The 25,727-nt window shown below is 40.6% G+C and overlaps 1 protein-coding gene across 4 annotated transcripts in view; it reads right to left on the minus strand.

The window, feature by feature from the left end:
* ARHGAP21 (Rho GTPase activating protein 21) overlaps positions 1 to 25,727 on the minus strand; it is a 261,069-nt gene that overhangs the window by 19,380 nt on the left and 215,962 nt on the right. For 3 of the 4 annotated variants that reach the window (XM_077490983.1, XM_077490981.1, XM_077490984.1), the window contains 12 exons: positions 12,423 to 12,581; positions 11,131 to 11,233; positions 10,999 to 11,038; positions 9,220 to 9,345; positions 8,565 to 8,852; positions 7,523 to 7,581; positions 7,297 to 7,442; positions 6,260 to 6,402; positions 6,020 to 6,175; positions 3,115 to 3,193; positions 2,564 to 2,637; positions 1,322 to 1,411 (listed from right to left, as the gene is read on the minus strand). In XM_077490983.1, the coding sequence (XP_077347109.1) occupies positions 1,322 to 1,411; positions 2,564 to 2,637; positions 3,115 to 3,193; positions 6,020 to 6,175; positions 6,260 to 6,402; positions 7,297 to 7,442; positions 7,523 to 7,581; positions 8,565 to 8,852; positions 9,220 to 9,345; positions 10,999 to 11,038; positions 11,131 to 11,233; positions 12,423 to 12,581 (1,463 nt within the window). The remainder of the gene's footprint in view (positions 1 to 1,321; positions 1,412 to 2,563; positions 2,638 to 3,114; positions 3,194 to 6,019; positions 6,176 to 6,259; positions 6,403 to 7,296; positions 7,443 to 7,522; positions 7,582 to 8,564; positions 8,853 to 9,219; positions 9,346 to 10,998; positions 11,039 to 11,130; positions 11,234 to 12,422; positions 12,582 to 25,727) is intronic. The other variant, XM_077490982.1, reaches the window with a different exon arrangement.

The raw sequence follows: 25,727 nt of genomic DNA on the forward strand, positions 1-25,727 counted from the left end.
TACACTTTAAATTTAATACCCCATTTGGGATGTAACCTTGGCAAGAGGTGTTGAGCAAAATTACTAAACAGAAGCTGCCACACTCTACCCTAAAGCCAAGTAGACCGCACCATATACACTATGATTTTTTTTTTTAAAGGGCATGGTTCTCCTTACCACCTTTACAGGGGAAAATGTTCTAACAACTGGCTATAAACATGAACAGAATGCCATATATAACCATTATTGCCATATTATGCATTATGTAACTGTCAGTATCGATGCATAAACTCACTTATAGTACAAGTGTGTATCTTAAAGTGAAGCTAAAGTCTTTTTTTTTTCTTTAAAAATAACAAACATGTTATACTTGCCTGCTCTGTGAAATTATTTTGCACAGAGTAGCCAGGATCCTCCTCGTCTTGGATCCCTCTTTTGGCTCTCCGGGCCCCTCCCTCCTGACAATTGCCCCACAACAAGCAGCTCGCTATGGGGCCACCCAATCCGAGGCACCTTGTGTCCATTCAGACAGTTTGACCCCCCCTCCCCTGATTGGCAAAATGACTGATTGATAGGAGCCAAGGGCGCCACTGATGTCTCAGCCAATTAGGAGGGAGAGTCCTAGGTGGCCGAGGCAACTGTGCACATTGCTGGATAGAGATAGGGCTCAAGAAAGTATTGGGGGGGGGGGGGGGGGGCTTCTGCACGCAGAAGATTTTTTATCTTAATGCATAGAATGCATTAGGATAAAAAAAACCTTCTGCCTTTACAATCACTTTAATGGTTTTATTTATGATCCACAACCCAGCAGCTGGATGTTAACAAGATTGAGAGATGGCTTTGTGTGGATTTTAATGAATTTGTTAATACATTTTTTCTTTTATCAATTTATAGCCCTTGGCTGACTATATTTATTGTATTGACCTTTATTGGCTACCCCAAGAGACATTTCTGTGGGATATTGATAGTCTTAAGACCTTTTAGAGATAAAAGGTGGAATAAACACGCACAAAACTTAAGTGGTTTATCTCCAGCAGCTGTGGACAATTTTTGGGTCTTACTGTTCATTTGCACTTTTATTTAAGCCCATCAGCTGGCACAGGGAGCAGTCCCTGGCAGAAGAACACACAGTGATTGTTGCTAGTGGCTAAAGCGGCTGCCAATAATGGACTTTTCATGCGGACATGCTGGTTGTACCCAACTCAATCGATTAATCGACTTTGGTACAATCAGCCTGCCCATGCTGAACCAGCAGAGATTCAAACTGTCTATGGCCGGCTTCCCTCTCACCGACATGCTGGTATGAATGAAAAGGCTTCTGGTAGTAGTAAAACTATCTTACCTTGTTCTTTTCTGAATTTTCTGCCACAGTTTTTAAGTGGGTACAAAGGAATCTGAGGGTTTGGTAATGATGTGCTGGCAATTCGCGGATCTAAAAAGGAAGAAAAAGCAGGTCAGTAAAATACAGCAGGAGAGGAAGGATTTTGATCTTATACTATAAACCTTAACAGCAGTCAATCAGAAATTAGCGCTTGTAAAATACCCATTCAAAGCTACAGAAAGCAGATATCTGATTGGTTACACAGACATTTTAAAATGCAGCGTTTAACCACCAATGCCTTGAAGGATGCTACAAATCCAGCCTAGTAATTATAAACAATCGAAACTGCCACTGCTGGCCTCTTTCTTGAAAAGAGAACTAAAAGGGAAAAAACTTTTTTTTTGAATAGCATAAGGGAGGGATATAATCCTTGTCATTATTTTGCCTTGTGTCCCATTAGGGAGCTGTCTCTTCACTTCCTGTCCCATAGCCAAAACAGGAAGTGTAAGCAAATCCCTCTCACATGTGTCCCCATTGGAAGATATCCCCTCTAATCCTGTTAAAGTAACAACCCAAAACTTTTTCTTATACTCTGGGTGAGAACAGTAAACAGAACAAATAGAGAGGGTGAGAGTCTCCAACAGGGACACAGAGCAATAAAACTGATATGTGTTCCAATCCCTCTCCACTCTATCCATAATGGAAAAAAAAAAATTGCCTTTAGTTATACTTTAAGACTATACTAGCTGCTTGTCTGCCATGCCGACCATTTAGCTATATTTTTTTTAAGCCATTGCTCCAAAAGTGAGCACAGATATGTCTAACTTTTCTGCTCTGCATTCTAGTGCTGGGTCAGTGACAAGCATTTCCAAAAGGAAATCTACAATAGCATCCCCTGTATATCTCTCATGAATGTCCGCTTTAAAAAATAGTAAGCTATAGATGAAACTACCTCCCCACACCGATAAAAAAAAAAATGTGCACATAGCATTAAACGTCATTATGAAGGAGGTAGTGATAAATGGGCAGGACCTGCGTGAAAGGTAGGCATCATTCACATATGTAAAGGACTGCATTAGATAAATATGGCCTCATCTCTACATCACACACTGAAGGGCTTTATGCTTGTTACAGGTCAGAGACTCAGAAGTAGACAGACAAGCAACTAGCATTTTCAGAAAGAGGCCATGGCAGCCTGCACATGGCTCATGACAGGTACACTTCACTTGTTTAGAAGAATGAATACAGTAAGACAACGCTCACCAGATTTCTCAGAGTTTTAAGCCTCTCATTGGGGTCTTCTTTGCGGTTTGCTTCAATGAAGTCATTGTATTTTTCTAAAAAAAAAAAAAAAAAAAAAAAAAAAAAAAAAGGAGGGGAAAAAAAAAGGCTCTTTAATTTAGGTTAATAAGGAAAGATGTAAAGAACCGCAAAATATTTGATGACCTACAAGAATAAACAAAAATTTAAAATATGTCAATTCCGATATGAAAATTAAAGAAAAAGAACTTCTAAAGAAATGCCTGTAAACTGATATTAAAGATTTTCTGTGCAATAGCTGTGCACACAAGAGAGAACCACTAGGTGGCGTTAAAGCAAGAAAAAAAAATACTAATCGCTTTTATGTTCTAAAAGCAATTCAATCCCCTTTCTCCATCTACTGGTGTTAGAACTTTACCTTGTAATGGATTTGTTATAAACATAATATATCCCCTTTGATATAATAAAAACAAGACCAAGATGAATCTTAAAACAGATCAATCATGCACATGCTGTACATAAAACAGAAAAAAAGAAAGATGGCAAATTCTTACCATTGGTGAAAAGGGGTTCTGGCAGCTTTCGGAAAAATGACTTCAGGAGACTGCTGATTACATTCAAGTCTCTCCATTTCTGGAATACACAAGTCAAGTCAAATTACCTCTATGACCCTTCCACACAGTGGTCATATAGAGAATAAATAAAATCACATTTTCAAATACTTCCAGTCTGCACAAAAAATGTGTTAAAAACACCACTAAACATAAATTTCTATTGGTAGGTGTTAAAAGAAATGTAAACACATAGCTAATGTCCTTTTCTAGTAATCCCATGGAACACTGCCTACTGTCATTTTAAGGGCACGTTCACATCATACGCGCATGAAAACTGATGTGAAAACTGCTCAGATTTCCCTTGCAGAGACATCAGTTTTCATTCGTGTCAGTTGTGTCCTGTTCACACCAGTGTGGATGTCATGTCCGTTTTTTTGCCATGGCGAAAACTGCATACATATTGCAGATTACTGTGCAGAAAAAAAATCTGCACTTGATACCAATGCTACAGTAAGTGTTGTTACAGTAAGTTAAAATATAATTAAGGCAAAACTTTTTTAGTTTTGGAGTGGAGAGAGATCAGAACACCTGTTAGTATTTATTGCTGTCTGTGGCCCTGTTGGGGAGATTCACCTTCTCCATTTGTTTGGTTTATCTTTCTCAACGAAAGTAAAGGAAAATCCCAAATTTTGGGTTGACCTCAGAACACCAATAGTGGGGAAATTGGGTCATATGATTACTGGAGAAGAATGGGAGAAAGCCCTCATGTTAACTTTCAAATCTAGCTCTTCAACCTTTATGCAAGGAAGAATTATAAATTATTAACTAGATGGTATAGATGCCTGGCAAAACCATATATAATATCACCCATCTATACTGAGGAGTGTTGGCACTGCGGAATAGATGTAGGCACAATGCTCCACATATGGTGAACCTTCCCCCAGATCAAAGCACTCTGGGAGTCTGTGTTCCAAATTTGCTCTTCTGTCATGGGATATGATTTATCAGACAGAAATAGCATTACTTTCTATATACCCAGGCTCCATTAGAGAGGTTAAAAAGGGACTACTCCCCACCCTTATTTCTGCAGCACGAACACTTACAGTATACCCAGACACTGGAGTACACAAGCTGCTCCCACTATAAAAGAGGGGGTAACTGAACCAATTAAAGAGAATGGAGGAAATAACAGCGAGAAATACAGGGACGCTACCATAAGTACATGGCTTTGTGGACAACTTGGAACAATTTTTCTTGAGCTCTGGCATGCTGAGATCTGATCTGTGAAAAGTCACTACCTAGGTTGGCGGCTTTGTGATCGCAAAGGTAGCTTGCCAGATATCTGAGCTGTCTGTGTATGTCTTGTTTTTTTTATTTATTTTCTTTCCCCCTCTTCCCCTTTTTTCTCTTTTCTGCTCTCATTTTTTACTTTTCTGGGGCAGTTCTTAATCCAAAGGGAACACTCGCTAGCACAATACAGATGCTATGGAAGAACAGGTAGAAATACACACCTATACTGATGCTTTTTTGAGCTTGTACAAAATGATTTAGAAGTTTGATTTAATCAGTTTAACATAAGGATAAATGGGAATATGTTGGCATGTTGGAGACTCCCAAAATGCGTGGAAGAAGGTGCTCTGGTCTGATGAGACTAAAATGTTACTTTCTGGCCAAAGAAAACGCTATGTCTGCCGCAAACCCATCACATCACCCAAAGAACACCATCCCCACCGTGAAACATGGTGGTAGCAGCATCATGCTGTAGGGATGTTTTTCAGCAGTCAGAACTGGGAAACTGGTCAGAGTTGAGGGAAAGATGGATGGTGCTAAATACAGGGATATTAAGCAAAACCTGTACCACTTTATGTGTGATTTGAGGCTAGGACAGAGGTTCACTTTCCAGCAGGACAATGACCCCAAACACACTGCTAAAGCAACACTTGAGTGGATTAAGGAAAAACATGTAAATGTGTTGGAATGGCCTAGTCAAAGTCCAGACCTCAATCCAATAGAAAATCTGTGGTCAGACTTAGATTGCTGTTCACAAGCGCAAACCATCCAACTTGAAGGAGCTGGAGCAGATTTGCAAGGAGGAATGGGCAACAATCCCAGTGGTAAGATGTTGCAAAGCTCATAGAGACTTATCCAAAGCGACTTGGAGGATGCGATAGCCGCAAAAGGTGGCTCTACAAAGTATTGACTTTAGGGGGTGAATAGATAGGACAAAATAACAGAAAAAGTCAATGTGCCTATTTGTTAGCTTTGCAATAAAAAATAAAAACAAAAAACACATCTTCCAAGTTGTAGGCATGTTCTGCAAATCACATGATACAAATCCTCAAACAATACATGTTAATTCCAGGTTGTGAGGCAACAAAAACACAACAAATGCCAAGGGGGTGAATACTTTTGCAAGGCACTGTATATTGGATGGATTTTTAATCTTTGTGATCAGTTAGTTGTATGATTTTATTTCAAATTGTTTTCTACTTGTGTGGCCTGTACAGTCCAAAATTGTCTTTTGCTTACTTTCTTAACTATATAATACAGCTGATGGCTATGAGTGGCACCTAAACAATAGATTCTAGTTTAAAGCTTATTTAGCTTAGCCATAAAAAAACTAAAATCCTTTTATTTACTTTGAGTTCTTCCAAACTTGGGTTCTAATGATTAGATTTTATCTGCAGGGCCACCAGCTGGTAAAATATATTACTGATTCACAACCATACAAGACAGTAGTTCTTTATGGTAACCAGTGCATTGGAGAGGCTTCAGTATGGCAAGTACTGCAAACAGTGGGATGGGGGTCCTTTTGGTGCTTACACAGGGACTATAGGTAGGAGGTGGCGGCTTCACTACTGGAAAAAAAAAAGGCAATTATTAGAACAACTCCACATAAACTCACATCATCCTGCAGATCAATATCTGTTATTCCTTTGTTAAGTTCTTCTTGCATGCTAGCAATTGCTGCATTATTTCCAGGGACCCTGTATATGCCAGTGTTCTCCAGGCCTCTTTCTTCAACGAGCCGACAGCAGGTGTCCACTATCCATGGGATAAACTAAGAAGAACCAGATTGTGGTTAGCTCAAGCCTTTCGGCAAACAAATCAACAAATTAACTGTGTGAAATAAGTTGGCAGTTACTTTATTAGATTGTGCTGGGGGACAATCATCCAATCGAACGCCAAAGGTGCCACCACCTGAAGGTTTCTTCTCAAAAGTCTTCCTCATCATGTTATTAAAGCCTTTTCTCCATGTACCTTTGTCTTTAGGTGGGCTGGTGTCATCTATGAGTTAAAAACAATGAGAATAAGTTTATGTAAACCTTCTGCCCTTACAAATGCAAATGATAATTTAATGATGAATGAGTCAAAAGATTAACAGAGAGCAATTTATGAGTCAACAGCGCACTCGGTCATGGGAGAGCGGAGTCTGAGAGGCTCTTCAGACACACAAAGGCTCGGATCCAAGGTGGAACTCATGACTCAAACACAAGACTCCATCATACAATAGAATCCATTTTTACAGGGCAAATACAGTAAATTCCTTGGCATCTCACCCTACCTAAAGAGACATTTAAACTTCAAAAGGGTAGGGATGGAAAACTAAGTAAATCGCAATGGGGTGCCAAGAGGATTTATTTTATTTTTTTGAGGGGCACACATGGTTTCATAAAAAAAAAAAAAAAAAGGCAGAGAAGCTGTTTAGCACCTGCCTATTTTATTATTCACTGGAATCAGTCAGCCTTGGGAATGCGTTACTGTACACATGGGTACATTCCCACATAGCAGTGTTTGCTGAGGGCAAGAAAACAATCTTCCATTTTAGGAGAGTACATAATATAGGGCTTTAGACAGACATTTGGTCTAAGGGCACAATAAGCAAAAAGTACATATTATGGCCTGGTGGGGGGACCAAGCAAGAAAGAACTTGCCAAAGTACTGAAAGCTGCAGCACTTCAGCCAACATTTGTAATTACATGGCCTTGCTCTTTCAGGTAAACCACCATAATTCAAAAACAACCTTCTGAAAATAGACTACAGCAAAACGTCAATTTCTCTTTTTGATTTGATGTCAGTGTAGCTCTCAGGAGTTGCGTGTCAGACTTGCATATGGATTTAACTGTAGAGCACACAAATTAATTTTAGCATGAAAAAAGTTCAGAATGAATCCTAGCAAACCTTTAGTGAGCAGTTTGCGCTCTGAGTCCTGCTTGGGGGAGTGAGGACTCTGCAGTTTGGAATCCGATTTTGTGCCTAGGATATTCTGGAAACTCAAAGGCTGGCGAGAGGGCTTGGGCGATGGTTCCGATTTGTTGTTGGACGATCTGGAAGAAAACTTTTATAGTAAAGAAAACTTGCGCTACACAGTGACAAGACTAAATTGGCTTTTTGACTTAATACTTACTTTGTTGTGTTGTAGCCCCCAAGTCTATTTAAAATATTCTCATTTGCTTTGTCTGTCTGCTGCGGAAGAAAAAAAATATCCAAACTTGTAAATGAAAAAACCAAACAAAAAAAAAAACCAAACAAAAAAACCACGCACTAGCAATATTTTTTTAATCATCTTGTATGCCAATTAAAGCCAATAGCAGGTATCTGTATGTACCTACAAGACATGTACCCAAGCCTTAGGAAAACTGTAAACTTATGCTGAGTGGAGAGTTGCTCCATCCCTTTTAGGCAAAGCAGACTGCACTATTTTATCTTTGAAACCAGGGGTCTCCAAACTTTCTAAATAAAGGCCAGTTTATTGTCCTTCAAACATTAGAGGGGCCACACTGTGGCCAGTGGGAGTAGAACATGATCCATCTTTTGTTTAAATGAAAGGGACAGTGCCACTTGCTTAGTATCAGTGGGAGGAGTGGCGCCCCATTGTTGGTATTCAAGAAGAATACCACCCCATCATTGGTGTCAGTGGGAGGAATGGTGTCCCATCATTGGTGTCAGTGGGAGGAATGTGCCCAAAGGGCTGGATAAGTGTCACATCAGGGCCCACGGGCTGCAGTCTGTAGACTACTATTCAAAACAATAAGATTAGACCTTCCCTGCGATGGCCAGGAACCGACCAAAAGAGGTGGTCGACGGGGACCAAGTCTTGACATGGAGATTTTCATAATAGAATGCCAGGAAGACATCTGAATATTCCAGACATTCTAGGAATGGCCAAAAATGACTAATTTTGGAAAGTCATCTTACGGCGTGTTTACTGAATTGATATAACCACCAGAATTTACAGTTTAGCCCAACTGCTGCCATCGTTAAAAAGTCAAAATGATGGTGTCACGCCTACTGATGGATACTCAATGATGCAGAAGACACACATAATTGGGGATTCCTGCTATAGAGTTATAGCCTTGTAAGAAAATCTTGCCATTGGAAATTCACAGGTGCTCACAAATTCTATGAGGAGTTAAATGTTAACAATACAAAAGATTAGCGTGCCATACCTCATCATCCACACTACAGTTCTCCCGTATGGCATTAATCCAAGCCAACATATCATCTCTGTCTTCAGCCTGGAAGAGGTACTCGTGATCGACAGTTATAATGCGAAATACATTCTTGCGCTTAGTTTCACTGTATGATATATCCGCTAAACAGCCACAGAGATTGATGGTATGCTCCTCTTCAGACTGGGAGGACCAAAGTCCAGCTTGATTCTTTTTGTCTTTGTGCAAAAATAAGGAGTTGTTCCGTAATATGACATACATCTGTTTCCAGGGCTTCATAATTCGCTACAAAACACAAGTTACCGTTACAAATTGCACAAATGATCACATAACTAATGTTAATTCATAAGATAGGTTAGACTCATATTTTCTGAAGCCAATAGGGAATGCACAGTGATTTTTAAAATGTATTCTCCTTTATTCTATTATGCAATAACAAAATGAGACGTTTTTATTAGTAAAATATGGTGTATAAATTTTTTAAATTACCAATTATTTTATGTATAATTGTATTGAGGTATTATTTTCCCACTTTAAGGAAAAGACTGCAATACAAACTCAATTATGTGCCCACAAGAAATCAACCACACTTTCACTTTGAAAGCCTAACCTACCGATGCTAAACGTTGACATGAAATTCTCGGTTGCTTACCTTTCCTTTATCAGTGACAAGCTGTCGGAAAAACAAGTAACCCTCTTTGTTTGAATCGCTGAACACATCGGAGGAAGAGCCTTTCCTGGACTCTGAGTCTTCAGAAGACTGCACGCTCTCTGGTGGCTGGAGGAAATAGTTTGTGAAAAACTGATTTAGTTGGAGTCTGAATAGTCAGGAAATATTATAAAGTCTGAGCTTGCTTGCGCTGCCCTTTGGCATTTACATGGAAGAAAAGGCAACTTATATAGATGTTGGCTTGAGTAGAGTTGTGCCATGTGGGTTAGATGATATAAGATTTAACCTTACTCATCTTTTTTATATTCAAATCATTGTATTGCGCAATGCAAAAGCAATCACATGCAAAGTACTGTCTATTGTTAGTAAGGATTGAGGCAGGGAGAGCTATAGGAATAAACATTGTTAACAGGTAGGATCAAACCGTAACCCCAACAGAGGGGAGCAATTAATAGATGGGTAGTGTGAAAAAAAAAAAAATACAGCTGATGACACACCGCAATAATTTAAAGATAAAGGAGGCTAGAAAGCCAACAATTGGATGGTCTACAGCAGCCACAACCTGGGAGTAGTGGGGACCAGACAATGTTGGTGAAAAACGCAGAAAAGCTCAAGCCAATGAAAGAGGGTGGATAGGAACATGGTAGGAGTAAAAAAACAAAAAGGGGGAGGGGGTGTGGTTAAAGGAAAGAAATCGTTTTGGAGGTTGAACCGGCAACGGTCCCAAGAACGCAATCAAGGCAAGAGTTAATTAAAGGAGAAGTACAGCCAAAGCTTGTTTGGCTGTACTTTTCCTGTGTATCACAGGAGTACAGATGGTTCTGAGCTCCTGTGACCCAGTTTCATCAAACAGCGAGCTGAAGCCTGCTGTCGACTGATGTCACAGAGCCAGTCCAGGCTCAGGAAAGATCATGACCATATGGTCGGGATCCGCCCCCACATTCCTGGACTCAGCGAGCAGCTGAGAGCCAGAACCGGCCGCTCCTGCCCCCTGCACAGCACAGAGCTCCAGTGGGCACGGGGGCAGAGTAGAGAGCCAGTGACTGACAGTGAGGAGCACTGAGAACCAAAGCAATCAGCAGTGTTTGATCACTCTGTTCTCAGTGTTAAAGCCGGTAGGACAGATGCAGCATCCACCTAGGTAAGCATTATTAAAAACAAAAAAACACACACTTCTTTTAAGGCTGCATAAGGGAGACATCAATCTGGAAAGTTGTATAATTTGTATACTAAAAACTACTCTATAGGGTTTAAATTTGTTTCCCATTTAAAAACATTAGCGGTGTCTTTGAGATATGTATACAGAGGATACCAAGAGGATAACAAACATTTGGGGGTCCTTAAGATAACATAGCATGCACCGGTAGCATCTTATATAGCTGACAAACTACATTTGTCCATGACAAATGCAAAGGATTCTCGCATTGCGGTGGACAATCCACTAGAAAAGCATGTTTTTTTATTATTTTTTTTAACACATATTGCAAAATCCGGACGTATATCACTGATCTGGTTTGCGACCACAAAGCAGAACAATTTGATTTTCACACGCTATGGTTTAAAGTGCTCTGTGAAGAAACAATTTACAGAAGTCCAGACACAACTTCAAGAGGAGCCATGCCTGCTTCATAAGTCAACACAAAAAGATAAATCGGACATCCACAGGCAGTCAGCAAACTAGTTAAATCCCTACTTGGCATCTGAACATTTATGGGCGCAGGAAATATACAACAAAAACAAGTAAAGAAACAGAAAACAAACCTTGATACCCTTTAGGCTGGAGACATGTTTCAGATTACGTCTGTAAGCAAAGAAAAATAAATAAAAAAAAGATGTGAATACAGAGGTTTTAAGGTGGAAACAGAAGGAGTGGGTAAAGTTTAACAAACTTACACTCTCCCTTCCTCTTTATAGTCATCCAGACCCTCATCACACGATTTAGACCTCTCTGTCTTGGAGCCAGCATGCACTTCAAGAGCAATAGGTCTTGATGACTCTGAAATTAAAAATTGGCAAAAAAAAAATGAAATGTTACAGCTTGCAGACCAATATTTAGTTAACCTTTTTAAAGACAGCCATGTAGTAACTGATGCAGCACTAATATAAGGTATCCACAAAGTCAACAAGATGCCTATTATACAATTTTCGGATTACTTTTCTGCCTTGTAGGGGTTCAACTGCATTTGAGGCCCCATTCACCCCTGAGCAGAGCGTTTTTTGGGTATTTTGTTTTGAGTGTTTTGCAAGTGTATTACGAGCATTTTAGAAGCCTTTTACATGTGTAATCAAAGCTTCAGGTGTTATTTGAGCCCATGGAAAGCTCTAGGGGGAGGAAATTAGTGGTGGAGAGCTGCTGTTTTGCCAGAAATTATGGGACAAAACGCTTGTAAAAACACTGAGCATTTTTTTTTTTTAGGCATTTCCATTGAAGTCCATTTCCAATCTCCCTCTATCCTGCCTAAAAGAAGCTCATGTACTTTTTTTTGAGTGACAAGCATTTTGCTACACGCAACAAAATGCTCAGATCTGAACAAGGGCATTGAAACAAATGGGATTTTGTTTGATGAGCGTATTAGAGCTACAAGCAGGACCACTAGGTCCCCACCTTACAGCAATACCACTGGGTCCTGGGTGTTACGTGCACTGGTGCGATGCCATTTATTCTGAATGCCACCTGAACACACTTTCCGACAAGCGTTGGTCCCAACGCACACATTCCTGTAGAAGTGGCTTTGTGTATAAGTGGGTGCTGAAGCAACCACCAGATGGAACCATGAGTAATCAGAGCGAGAAATGTAACCAGCACACCATGGGTCTCCAAAATGGGTGCAAAGCTTTATTGAGCGATCACACAATTCCAGCAACATTTCAGAGCGTGGCAGGACCCCTGTTAACGCTGTTAACGCAAGACAATTCACCAATGTGATTTTTTTTACACGACACCACACTGCGCTGCAACACGTGTCCATCAGTAAGGTTCGTTGGTTTGCCATTGAAATTTGTTATCACAACCCATTAACACTGCATGGATAGTAGATAACCCCACATATATAAATGTCAGCGTAATAGGCATCTCAGCAACACTATTTAGGTTGCCAATCCAAATGACTCAACAATGCAACCCCAAAAAGAGTGTGGTTTGGCCCTCTGGGTTAAATCACCCAATACCTTCCAATTTAACTTACCAGTCTCGTGAGAGAGATGACGACAGAATAGCGGCACCGGGGACGTGGGGCTTGGAGGAACAGTGGTTATGGTAGGAGGAGGCTGTACAGATATGGAGATTACAGCTGAGGCTTGAATGTTGCCAATCTCATGGTCAATGCTGGGGCTGGTGGGTTCATCTGCAAGAAGAAGAAAAAAGTTCAAAATGATATATGGATAACATCAAATTAATGGTTACTTGCAGTAAACAGGGCTTTAAACTTATTAGAAGTCACACTTTTACTGAATGCTGCAAGATAAAAAAAAACTCACAGGTTGTGCAGACTAGCTTGATATATTACTGGCTGTTTGGGCTCCTTTATTAAAAGGAAAAGTACTGTGGGCTTCATTATCTGAGTGACAGCTACCAAGGTCCCTCCTCAAATGTTATTCCCCACAGCAGTTGTTACCCATACAGCTGCATCATTCATTCAAAGATCTGTGATTGAATTAACTACAAATTCCATCTTCCACTGCTGCAAACAGACTTGTAGGTCTCAATAGAACACAAGTGAGGTGAATTGCCGCACTCGTAGTCCACAAACAGTTCCTTCAGCTTGCTAACTGAAAGTCCATACCTCTGTATGGACTGGGAACTGGAGGTGTCAGCCTGTTGCGGTTGAAATGCACAACAGGCTGATTTCCAAAACAATTAATGGATATTTTTTTCCCTGCAAATACTGTATATGTGCATTTATTAGTTCTTTATAAAAAGGTGGATTTTAAAAGAATTGCGTAAGGCAAAAGAAAAAGAAAATCTGCAGAAGACAATTGTATAATGCTGCCAATGGCTCTAAACAGATAAAAAAAACAAACACAAAAAAAACAAACTTGACTGGTTCCTAAGGCCTTGTTCATACAAGCATAGTTAAGGTTGCCATTTAGAGATGGTACTGAATCTGCAAAAAATTTGCACTGCATCTAGTGTAAAGCCAGGTTTTACAGTATGATTCGGCCCCACAGAATATCCAAAACACAACCAAAATTGCATCAAACTCACACAACAATCATACTGCAAATCAAAATAGAATACCAGTAGTGTGAACTGAGCCTTAGTCAAAAGTTAGAGGGCCTAAACATTAGACAAAAAAAGTTAAATCCAATAAACAAAAAAAAAAAAAAAAGGCAGACTTAATGGACAGCGTCGGTCGATTTCTTCCATTACTCTTTTATCCCTCAATGTCACAAGCTGACCCAAATGTCTACAATCCTCAAAAACACAAAACATTATATGCACAGCTAAAACTGCACAAAGCACAATTATTACACATCAGAAAGATAACGTGTGAGCAGAACATACCAATGCCATCTTCTACTAACAGCTCATAGAAGTCATGACAGTCCAGACAAGTCCAGCAAACTCCAGTTTCCACAGCCAGCAGTGCCATGCTACATGTTGCACCAGTCACAGACCCTTTAATACAAGTGCAGATGTTCACCAATGCATGGCAATGGAAGAAACAGGTGCCATTACCGGAAAGAACTATTCTCCAAAGACATCCCTGAGAAGTCAAAATACAAGCTCGCTAAGTGTACTACAATGTTCCCTCTCCCCAGTGCATCCCCGGTGATTTCATTTCAATGCGTGAGGCTTCACGTCCAGCCCCGGGAATCTTAACAAGCAAACGTTTGTTCTAGGCTATGCTGGAGATGCATTGTGCTTCTTTGATGGGTCACAAGTCGCTCTGTATAAAGCTGCAGCATAATGCTGGTGTAGACAATGAGGAGCACCATGGACTGCAGCACCGCTTGGTACAAGACATTAAATAAGGAAATTAATTAAAACCGGACAGTTTTCTGCATATAACCGCACGTTACCTTCCACCAACATTTATCTTTTCCAAACTGTAAGCAGATTTACTGCACTATGGGCTACAAATGGCACCATGAAACTACATGATCAATGCACATCTTATGCAGGTGAAAAGCAAAAAAGGTGTATGTAGAAAGGTTTGGGAAGCTTTTAAAACAGAGGAGAAAGGTTGGAGCCTTTGATCTGTTTATCTACAGTGTGTTCCCAACAGGAAGAGTTTCACTTCCTGTCAGTGGCAGGAAATGTAAAGTAATTTCCATACCTGGAACTCCTCAAAAAATAAATAATTAAATAAAAAAAGTATAAACATAAAAAAAGAAAGACAATGATTAGGTGGGCATTCCCCTTTGTGTGCTGCCGCATGTCCCCCCGCATCCTCTGGACGCAGGGGGGACATGCGGCAGCAAAGGGATCACTGGATAGCTACAATCCTGCAATGCTGGTTTGTGCGATACATCCTCATGTCTTCATCCACCCATTGGTAACTATAGCTCTACATGTATGGAGATATAATTTTGCTCAATTTGAAATGCTATACCTATATATTTTATACTGTCCAAAGTGTTTAGATATTTTGACATTTTCCTAGAATATAAATCCCCCTGAAGAGACCGGAAATCGCAAGGGTTGAAATGCATCGGGGTTTTTCCATGTGGATATACGTTAAATACAATTGACAAACCATGCTTGTACATAGAGTGATTTTTGCTATGAGAAATATTCCATGTTTGTTTTTGCATTGCACTACCTATATGGATGATTTATCATTGTTCATTTGAAATTATTATCGTCTGTTAGATAAAAAATTTTTACATCAACCATTTTTATATAAAATTCTCTGCTGCTAAAAAAACCCCATGGGAAACTTTCTGTGTTTTTTTTGTGTATGTATATAAACTCACTATAAAGGGAGAGGTTGGCGTTAAGATCTTATCTAAAGAGCAGATGAGGAACGATTTGGTCTAATGCTTTTCTAAGCATAACAAGATTCTACATAGAGAAATGAAGGATGTGATTAACCTGCCTGTCTTATCACGGTCTACCTGATGACGTCACAACCTGCCTGTATAAATGAGTCAGTGACCAGCACAGACATGACAAGGTGAGCCAGGCAGAGACGACTCTGCGTGTCACAAACTTTATGACTCCCACCTGTATGTCCGATTGCCTTTGCAGGTCTATGATTTATAACAGAACAATGCAGACAATCAGCTTTACCACAATACGGCAGGTATTTTCAGCTGTTACCAAACTGATTAGTAATATTGGGAAATAACTAGAACTAATGCTAGCCATACACCAGTCACAAAATCACTTGAACGTTTTTTTAGAAAAACACACCTGGTCGGGAGAGCAAATGCTATTGCCATCATGTAATGACAATTTTGAACGATAAACTGTTCAATGGACATAAATTAATCTGTTTCTCATTTGTATGCACAGTGCTAACGGTTACATTTTTAATGGGCGAGAAACACATTAATCTTTAAATTTCTCGTCCATTCTGCAGATATTTCCAACATGTTCCTTACATTTTTTTGTGCTCAAAACGGTCAGAATCGATTTTCAATTCATGCCCATTAAATTGGCTGTATATCGCTGGACGACATGCTTCCAGGATTGCGGGCTCCAGTTCTGATTGGCTGGAGCCAGCGTGATGTCACTCCCGCACATGCTTGTGGTAGTCGATATTCATGGCACAGGGCTTGGAAGGAACGGCAATATTGTCCGCTCCTTCAGAGCGCATGCACCATTGATGTCACTGGATACATGTAATGTACATATCTCTTATACGGTGCCCGTTTAACAGATATTTATACTACCTATAGGTAAGCCTAGGCTTAAATATAGGTAAAAGTCAGTAAAGGAAGTTTATGTTCTCTGTAGCCGTGTGAAAAAAAACTGTCCAAACGACAGATTTTCTATTTTTCGTCTACAACTATCAAGTAAAATGTAAATCCCTTGATGGCTTGGGGCCCATTCAGGTCACCCTCTTCTACAGTACTTTAGACGTTTCCTTCTAATGCTTGGAGGATTGAAATACTCTTACAGAAGCCCTGTATTTATGCTGGAGTCGACTAATACGAGGTTTCACCATCAGATGGCACTGCATGTGAAAGTTTTTTTTTATAATGCATAAAGAAAGCAGAGGACAGCCAATGACAGTCATTCAACTGTTCTCTAGCACTAGAATACAAGTGGACAACAAACATACTCTGAAATTTGCACTCGTACTATGACGGCAGAAGTGCGGGTACTTCTGGAGGAGGAAATAAAATGCTCAGTAATGCTTGAAAAAATGGATCTGACCTGTGTCTGAAATATTCTCCAAGTTTGCTCTTTGTTACTTTAAGGGCACCTAAACCCAAGAGTAAAAATGACTGCTTAAGATGTATATCAAGAAAAGGCACTACGGGCAAAATAAAATACGGCATGCATGACACAGTCTGTCAACAGCACATGAACAGTTATGCCACAGGTCTCAGTCAGGTATATAGCAGACAGAGACCTGCGGCAGGTATGTGCGCATACACAAGATCTTGTTTCAGGATGGCAGCTGCAAGAATGACACTGCTGGATTCCATGGACAGTAAGGGACTGTTATTCACGAGTTGAAATTAAAGGGTTAGTTCACGTTTTCAGAAAAGCTGAAAAGATGAACACAGTACACTCTTCCAAAGCCTCCCCCCCCCCCCCCCCCCATTTACCTCCATGGGTGAGGAGCCATCACTGCCAAAAAGGCCAGTGTAGTGGTCTGGGGGGGATTTGAAATCACAGCCCTTCTCCCTTCTTTCTGCAGAATCCCAGGATGGATCAGAGCGATTCTGATTGGTCAAGCCGGCACAGAGCACAGATATGATCTGTCCTAGAAGCCCTAAAGAAATAGGAGGCTGAAGAGCCAAGAATTGAATCCCTGGACTAATATGATCTGTCCTAGAAGCCCTAAAGAAATAGGAGGCTGAAGAGCCAAGAATTGAATCCCTGGACTGCGACACCAGCTATGTGGGCACCACAGTGGGGACCAGAGGAGGAGTTGTTCATCTTTATCTGAAAAGGTGAACTTATACACATTCGGTTTTAGCCAAGTAGGGTGAAGTTCCTTGGTCTAAAACTGCATGTCTAAGTCTACCTTATCCACAGGTAATAGTTCTATGTTACAAGAGGGACTCAAAAACAAAAACTGCAATGTGTAGGCGACAGCCAAGCAATAAATGTCATTTTTGTTTTTGGTTCGTTACACTTTAACGGTTTGATATTTTATGACAATCCCCTGTAACAACTATACCTGTCTCCTGTGGGATTCACTATTAATAAAGAGTAACTGACAGATTGTTACAACTTTGTAGTGGAGGGGAGAAGAGACAATAAGGGGAGTAGGTGTGTGCGACACAAACATCCGTAATGGAAATCCATCTTTGGTGGACTAATCAGACAGCAATACAAATAAGTGCATAGAACTTTCCTCCTGTGGCAGGGAAATGTCAACATTTAAAAAAATAAAATTGTTCCACGCAAGACCTTTCAGAACATTAAAGATTAGAATACATACCTGAGAGATTTCATCCGAAATAAATATCTTCTCACAAAAGGGAAAAAATGCTGCACATGCCATATTTCAAAATTTTTAAATACTTCTCAACTTTTAACCCTTCGCCACCGGCAAAGACCGATTTACAACGGTGTCCAACATGCTGCCCTCCAGCTGTTGCAGAACTTAAAGTCCCATAAGGCATTGCAAGGCTGACAAGCAAGACTTCCAGGCAGGGGCACAATGAGACTTTTAGTTTTGCAACAGATGGAGGCCACCAGTTGGATCCTCATGGACTAATAAATGCAAGGACAAATCGGTGACCATGCAGACTGTCAAGGGGCTTTTGTTTGCTTCAGGCATGTTTTCTATTCCCTTACAAGGCAATGGAAAACCTTGAAGCAGCTACACCTCTGTGTGAATTCTGAATAATCTCAGACTGGCTCAAACTGATGCCATCGACACCAACCCAAAGCCCATCAACACAGGCCGTTACTGTTTAAAAAATCCTTCTTTTCTTGGTCTGTGGAGTCGAAGACTTCCTGGTAATGATGCTTCAATTGGTGCAATAGATTCCTGATGATCACTTAGATTCCTTGAAAAATATAAATCTATAGCTATATAACCTGCGTTATTATAGGCCCGTTCCCATTTACTATAGCAGGATCTATACTTGCGACCAGCAAAACTACTCCTAGAATGTGTGCACACAAACCTACCTAAAAAGGAGGAGCCATCTTAACAGAATTTTCATGTAAGGCCCCTGTCACACTGGCGGAGTTCGCCAGCAGATCTGCCTGCTCAGTCTGTGGCTGGACACGTAAAAAGAGAAGCAGAAGACTGAAGAGCTCATCTCCTGGTTACTCTGTTCTCTATCAGCATACACCTTGTTAGCACATGAGCAAAGCAGCGCAACTAAATGGCTCCTTGTTCTCTGCTGTACAGGAACTAAAAGACTATTACCATGTCAAATTCAAGTACCAACATATTTAATAGAGTATTTATAAATATAGGGCTGCAGTATATGTTTATTTTATAACTGCATGGAGTTCAGCTTTAAGGACTTTTTTTTTACCTACTAAAGTGCAAAAAATAAAAATCCTCAGGTACAATAGTTTTAGAAGCAAAAAATTAGATTGTTGTCCTAAGAGTATGGAAGCTTAGTGAGCATTTCACAGAATTACTGAAAACATAACAATAATTCCACTGGCTAAATCAGGAACTGGCAGCAAGTGTCGCTTTGGAAGCGCAAGCGTTCCCATAATAAGCATTTTTGTGGTAAGGACACATACCAGCGCCATAAGGGTGTTTATTCTGCACTGCAGATGTTCACATAGGGCCTCATAGCCACATCTGAATGAAGGCCTAGGCTTACCAGGTCATGAGAAGCTATGTCTAGATCTATCGAAGTGCAGCCTCCCTCCCTACCACCACTGAGTGCATTGCTTGTTCCCAAGCATTCTTAGGACAACCTGAGAACGAAAATAAATAAATAATAATAATGTAAGGCATTGGCACTGAACATTTCCTGTAGAAAACATCTGCTTGGAATGTGATATTTTAAAAATTACACATGTGTGAGTGCAATTCCAGGCAACAAGTCAAGCCAGCGAGCTACTAATGCCATTTAAAAAAAAAATACTACAGCAGTGCTAAAGTCAGAAAAGAAACTCAATTTTTTTTACAGAGTTTTCTGCAAGTCACTGGATCCAGAAACCACTGGTCGCTAGTCTGTTCCCTGTATCAATCACATTCCAGCTTTAAGGACAGATGATCGACAGGCCTTAACAAGGATATTCTTTTCATCAAACTTCCTGTTTGGGCTGACAATCAAGGAATCCGCTCTGTGTTTTGAAAAGCTCTCCTGCATCATAAGAAGGCTTATCTGTAACCAATTCTTGTAATGAATAAAGTAGTCCTGGAAATATTTTTTTCTTAGGAGTTTCACTTCACCATGCTACTGTTTATTGTATATACCCCTCGGTTTCTTCTGTATTTATTAAAACGGCGCAAGAGGCAAAGAACTAGGTCCAAGATGCAAGTTCTAGCAGCCACGTCGTAAAGCACCTTGCACTGGTCTGAGTTAAATAAAGGCCAATTCATGTAAAGAATGTCTTAAAGCATATGTTAACCTACAAAAAAATAAAAATAAAAATTGATGCTGTTCATTTAAAGCATGTTATACAGCAGTGCTTGTGCTGTGTAATTTGGCACTTTGTCACCTAAAAAAAACCTGTCTGAACTTGCCCAGTTCTACCCTCCCCATGTAAACCGACCACGGTGTATTATGGCTGCTGAGCTCTGACGCCGTGGTCAGTTTATGAGCCTCTGTCAGCTGCAGCTCTCCTCTGTTCTGTCTGTGCTTCTCTGTCCTTTCTCCACCCTCCCCTCCATGCCTGTCATCTTGTCTGTGAACAGTGTCCTCCCTGCCTCTCCCCTGCTGCCATACTATGCCGATTAACTTTCATTACCAACTAGTATGCCCTCTGTTATAGGTTAAATCTTTCAGTGCCATTATATTTTAAAAAATGATTTGGCACATTACCTTACTAAAGGCTGCCACTGAGTGGTCACATGACCGCCCGAGGCTCTCCTCCTGGTGACATCGGAAACTTCAGCCCCTCACTCTGTAGTCCTCAGAGTAGGCAGGAGAGCACTGGGACACCAGCTGACTGACAGTGGCACTGCTAAATCAGATATTTCGCCGCACCATTTAAAAAAACAAAAAAAACAATGGCACTTAACGATTTAACCTGATATAACAGAGGGCATACTAGTTAGTAACAAAAGTGACTTTACAACCACTTTAAAAAGGTAATCACATGCAACTCCCCAACAAAAAGTTAACACACTCATCCACTCCAGCCAATAACCTGCTTACATTTGGGTGAAAGAAAACTAAACTAAAAGGCCCGAATCTATGGTCAAGAAATGAACTGGGTCCCAAGTCTTCTGTCCCATAGAACTGCAGCGCCATTCTTTGATTGCCTATTGTGTAGGTTCTGTCCATTGGCAGGGTATTCATGATGAGTGATGATGTCACAATGAGGGGTGGCAATAAGACTGATCAGCAGTGGGTCCTGACCACAGCAAGACCACACAACGCAGGCTTGAGTGAGCAAAACAAGACTGCTCTGAAGGGATATAAAAAAAATAATAATAAAACTGGGGAGCAGTGAGAGCGGGGGTTATTGAGATGGAGGTTTTAAGGGCATTTATGAAAACTTCCAATATTTAAAACAAAGATAATAGTATTGATATTTTTCTTTTTTTTTGACTTTCTGTAATATGTCAGACTTCTAACAATTGTCCCCTCCCTTTGTACAGTAATGACAAAACAGATATAAAATGTTTATTGTACACGTATGCAAACTGTTAACTACGTAGTTGCGACCATTAAAGAGCTGTCTGAATGTTAGTTCTAGGTTTTCAATAATGGTGCCCTTTAAGATATGAGCTGGCAGTGGGCGAAGATACTAAATGTGTTCAATACCTACCATTACTGTAATATAAAGGCTCTCCAGCTGATAGGAAACACAAACATTATCCATCATGAATGCATATCCAATGCATATCTTTACAGAATCACTTTACACACCTTTGCCGATTTCATCATTTGTGTTGAGGGTCACATCACACCCTGTGTAGGAGTGTGGAGCACAGGAAAAGCCTATTTTACAAGCAGGTAACCAGACAGACTTCCGCCAAGTCCTGCAGATTACAGCCACATTGATATGTAGGCATACAACACAAAAGGCAACCATGGAGAGCCAGTTCCTTGGATCTGCACAGCCCTGATCCGTTTTGGCTGCAATACTAAGAACATATATAGTTACATAGATATATAGTTCATGCAACATAACCTGTTCTGCCTAATCAGGAGGGATGGTAACCAAAAATGTACAAACAGCTTGTAAAAAAAAAACTAAAGTCAGCAAAAAAAACAAAAACAAAAAAAAAAAACAAGTGTGCAAATACTTTTTTTTTTTGCATGAGCATCAGCCACGCACAGACTTTAAATCTGATGATCTAAATATGTATTTGTTGGTATTACCTGACGGATGGAAATTTCTTATATGTTTAGTAGGGATGCACTGATACCAGTTTAACCACTTCAATACAGGGCACTTAAACACCTTCCTTCCCAGCCCAATTTTCAGCTTTCATCGCTCTAGCACTTTCAGTGACAATTGCACGGTCATGCTACACTGTACCCAAATAAAATTTTTATCATTTTGTTCGCACAAATAGAGCTTTATTTTGGTGTTATTTATTCACAACTCCGTTTTTTATTTTCTGCGATATAAGCGCAAAAAAAGCAGAAATTTGGAAAAACTATATTTTCTTTTTTCTATTTTAAAAGAAATCCAATAAAATCAAATTTTGTCATAAATTTAAGCCAAAATGTATTCTGCTACATGTTTTTGGTAAAAAAAATTCCGTTAAGTGTATAATAATTGGTTTGTGTGATCACGGACATATGTACGCAAATGATCATGTACATGTGTGCAGGTGATCACGTACATATGTGTGTAGATAATCATTGGAACATGAGATTTTAGTGGGACATATGTGGGGGACATGTGTTTTTTTATTTGGGGACATGTCTTTTTATTATTTGGGGACATGTGTGTTTTGGGGACATGTGCTTTGGGGACACGTGTGGGGACATGTGTGTATTACACTAGACTGGTGATCAGTGAGTAAAAAGCTGTAAAAACAGCTCATACTCACTGATCATCAGCCGGCTGCAGCGATCTGCTCTCCTCTCCTCAGCGACGACTTCCGTGTGAGGAGAGGAGAGCCGATTGCCTAGCAACCGGCTGTTTGTTTACATCACACGACGGCCGTGATTGGACACGGCCATTATGTGATCAGGAGGGTCAATCACAGAGCCCTCCTGCCAATCTGAGATGCGCCGTGTCCGGGTGAGACGAGCACATCGGGATCGCGCTGCTGCGCGGGCACGCGCGCGATCCCTCTCCTTCTGAAGGACGTTCCTGAACGTCCTATCAGAAGTAGAGAGCTCCCACCCGGCTGTATATGTACATTGGCCGGGTGGGAAGTGGTTAAGGGCAAGTACGAATACCTTTTCTCAAGTACTCACCGACCCATAGACGGAAGTGCAGAATCACATATTTATACACACGTGATTCTGCACAGAATTGCTGCACTGTATCAGTAAATCTGCTGTAGGGTGCCAAAAAAGCCATTCAGTGTTAGTATTTAGATGAACATTTGGCCAAACTATGGATACAACAAATGGATACATGGAACAACTGACCTAAGTAGCTGCATATCCTGTGGATAAATTGTCAAAATTCACAAGCCAGGGTAGTCAGCCAAATTTTCAACCATTCTACACGCCCACCACTAGAACCTCAAAAGAACTTGAGTGCAAGGCCAATGGTGTTGATGGGGAGAACTAGTAAAAGGAAGAGGTTGCAGCACTCTTCTGCCAGTACACACCATTTTCTTCATATGAAGATGGTTTCACATATTTGAAGTGGAGTGTTTGCATCTTTTTTATTGGTTCCAGGCAGGACTCCGCACTCTGCTCTCACCTTCTTCCAATGCACCTGCTTTGGGTTTACATCACAGATTAGAAGCCTGGTAGGTAGCTCTATTCCAATGCTGGGAATTGAAAGCCTAGCTACTGAAAAGTGATTCAGCTATAAGGCCTGGTTCACACATATGCATTTTTAACCGTGTTTTCAGTTTTGCAGAAACACACTCCAGTCCATTTAATATGGTTTCCTGTGGATGTAGTTCACATCTAAGCATTTTATGGAAAGGGCCAGGGACTTTTCTTTCTGTTTTTTAGTTCCATAGACTTCAATGGATGAAAAGCATGTATTGAAAAACACAAAATGCACCTGCAACCTGCTTATGTGTGATTCAGGCCTAATTCTCAATGAAATACTCCACAGTGCCTGCAGCTGCAGAAGTCAGTGAGGGCTTGTTTTAAAGCTATTCGGTCCTTGTTAAACACCTGTAAATACTGAAATGCGCATGACTTAGTAGTTAGCGCTCCTCTAGAATATCCTGCTATCCAGGACTCCATTTGAGATAGAGCTGCACGATTCTGGCTAAAATCAGAATCAATTATTTTGCTTAAAATAAAGATCACAATTCATGCGGCGAAACATTTTTCACATTATACAAAAAAATGTAACTAACTTTACTGTTTAGTGTTTTTTTTTTCTTTTACGTCACTGAACTGTATTTTTATCCAAAATATTGCATTTGTCACACTGTATTTGCGCAGCGTTCTTTAAAAGTATTGCAACAATCGCCATTTCATTCTCTAGGGGGTCTCTGCTACAATAGTAATAGTATATATAATAGCAATTTATGTTTGGGGGTTTCAGTAATTTTCTAGCAAAAAAAATACAGATTTTAACTTTGTAAGAAACAAGTGTCAGAAAAAGGTTTAGTCTTTAAAGTGATTGTAAACCTTTATTTTTTTTTAAATAACATACATGTCATACTTGCCTCCACTGTGCAGCTCATTTTGCACTGTGGCCCTGATCATCCTCTTCTGCTCCTCGCATCAGATAATCCAATAGGAGAAGCACTTTCCCCCAGGGGGGGGGGGGGGGTTACCATCCGGGTATGCTCCCGAGTCCAGCATTTGCATCCGGACATAAATGCCAGACTTGGCCCCACCTCTGCGTCATTGGATTTGATTGACAGCTGCAGGAGCCAATGGCTACACTATCAATCTATCCAATCAAGAGCCAGGACCTAGTCTCCGCTGAGGGAATTACGGGCTCAGGTAAGTAAAAAACGGGGGAGCTAGGGGACTGGTCACTGCCAGAAGTTTTTTCACCTTAAAGTGGTTGTTAAGCCACTCTAACCTGTATACCATCAACACTGCCTCCTATTGTAGTATCCCCCTCTGTGTGATTTATAATAAATGCTGCAAACACCTAATTTCACTGCCGAGATTGCGATCACATGACTGGCCAGCTTTCTCCTTTCCTGCTCTGAGAGATGCAGTGGGCAGGGCCAAGATTCCTCTGCCAACGTCAGTCTGGAGGAGAGGAGAGAGCTGGCTGGTCGTGTGATCGCAATTTCAGCTCTTAAATTAGGTATTTACAGCATTTATAAATCATTCACAGAGGGGGACACTGCAATAGGAGGCAGTGCTGGTAGTGTATACAGGTTAGTGCCATGAGGGCAGCAGGAGGGGCGGCTCACACAAAGAGGGGAGGAGGGAGGGAGGACGACACAGGAACAGAGGAGAGCAGATAGCAGGCTGCTCATGACAGAGGCATGTAAACTCACCAGTGTCTGGTCTCAGCAGCCATGATACACCGTGGTCAGTTTACAGAGGGGTGGGGAGAAACTGGCAGGATCACCTAGGTTGTTCATTCCTTTGATCTAAGGATGAAGTGTTACAATGTTTATATTTATCTGCCAGTTCGGTCATTGTTGTGAAAAAAAACTTAGCAGGCTGCACTTTTTTCTTTTGACAGCTGAACGACTTGTTACATAAATGAATGAATTAATCAAGATCACAATTTTTTTTAATGATTAATGGCACAGCTCTAATTTGAGAGACTCCTCTTTACTGCTTGTTTTGCTGAAAACAGTTTCATCAGAGAGAAAGCGAGGGAGAATATGCAGCCTTAAATAGCTGACAAATCTAGAATTTCCCAAATCCACGCTGTACAACAAAAAAAAAAAAAAACACACATTTGAATCTGTTTGTGCTGCCATTCAGCTCAAGTTGCACGATTTCACTCACTCATGTCAGTCACAATTTCAGCCATCAGTAACATCTGTGCAGGTTTCTGCACAGATGTCAATGTAAAATCGCAGCCCGATCCCACAAAAAGTAGTACAGAAACTACTTTTTGAAATTGGTGCGGCGCCACAAATGCAGCGTTGCGCTGGTTAGGACGGTGCCATTGCCGGAAATTGCCGCCGATTTGATAT

The sequence above is a fragment of the Lithobates pipiens genome, unplaced genomic scaffold (assembly GCF_037356315.1).
Source record: "Lithobates pipiens isolate NorthernLeopardFrog02 unplaced genomic scaffold, aLitPip1_a1.2 Scaffold_19, whole genome shotgun sequence".
NCBI classification, from domain to species: Eukaryota; Metazoa; Chordata; class Amphibia; order Anura; family Ranidae; genus Lithobates; species Lithobates pipiens.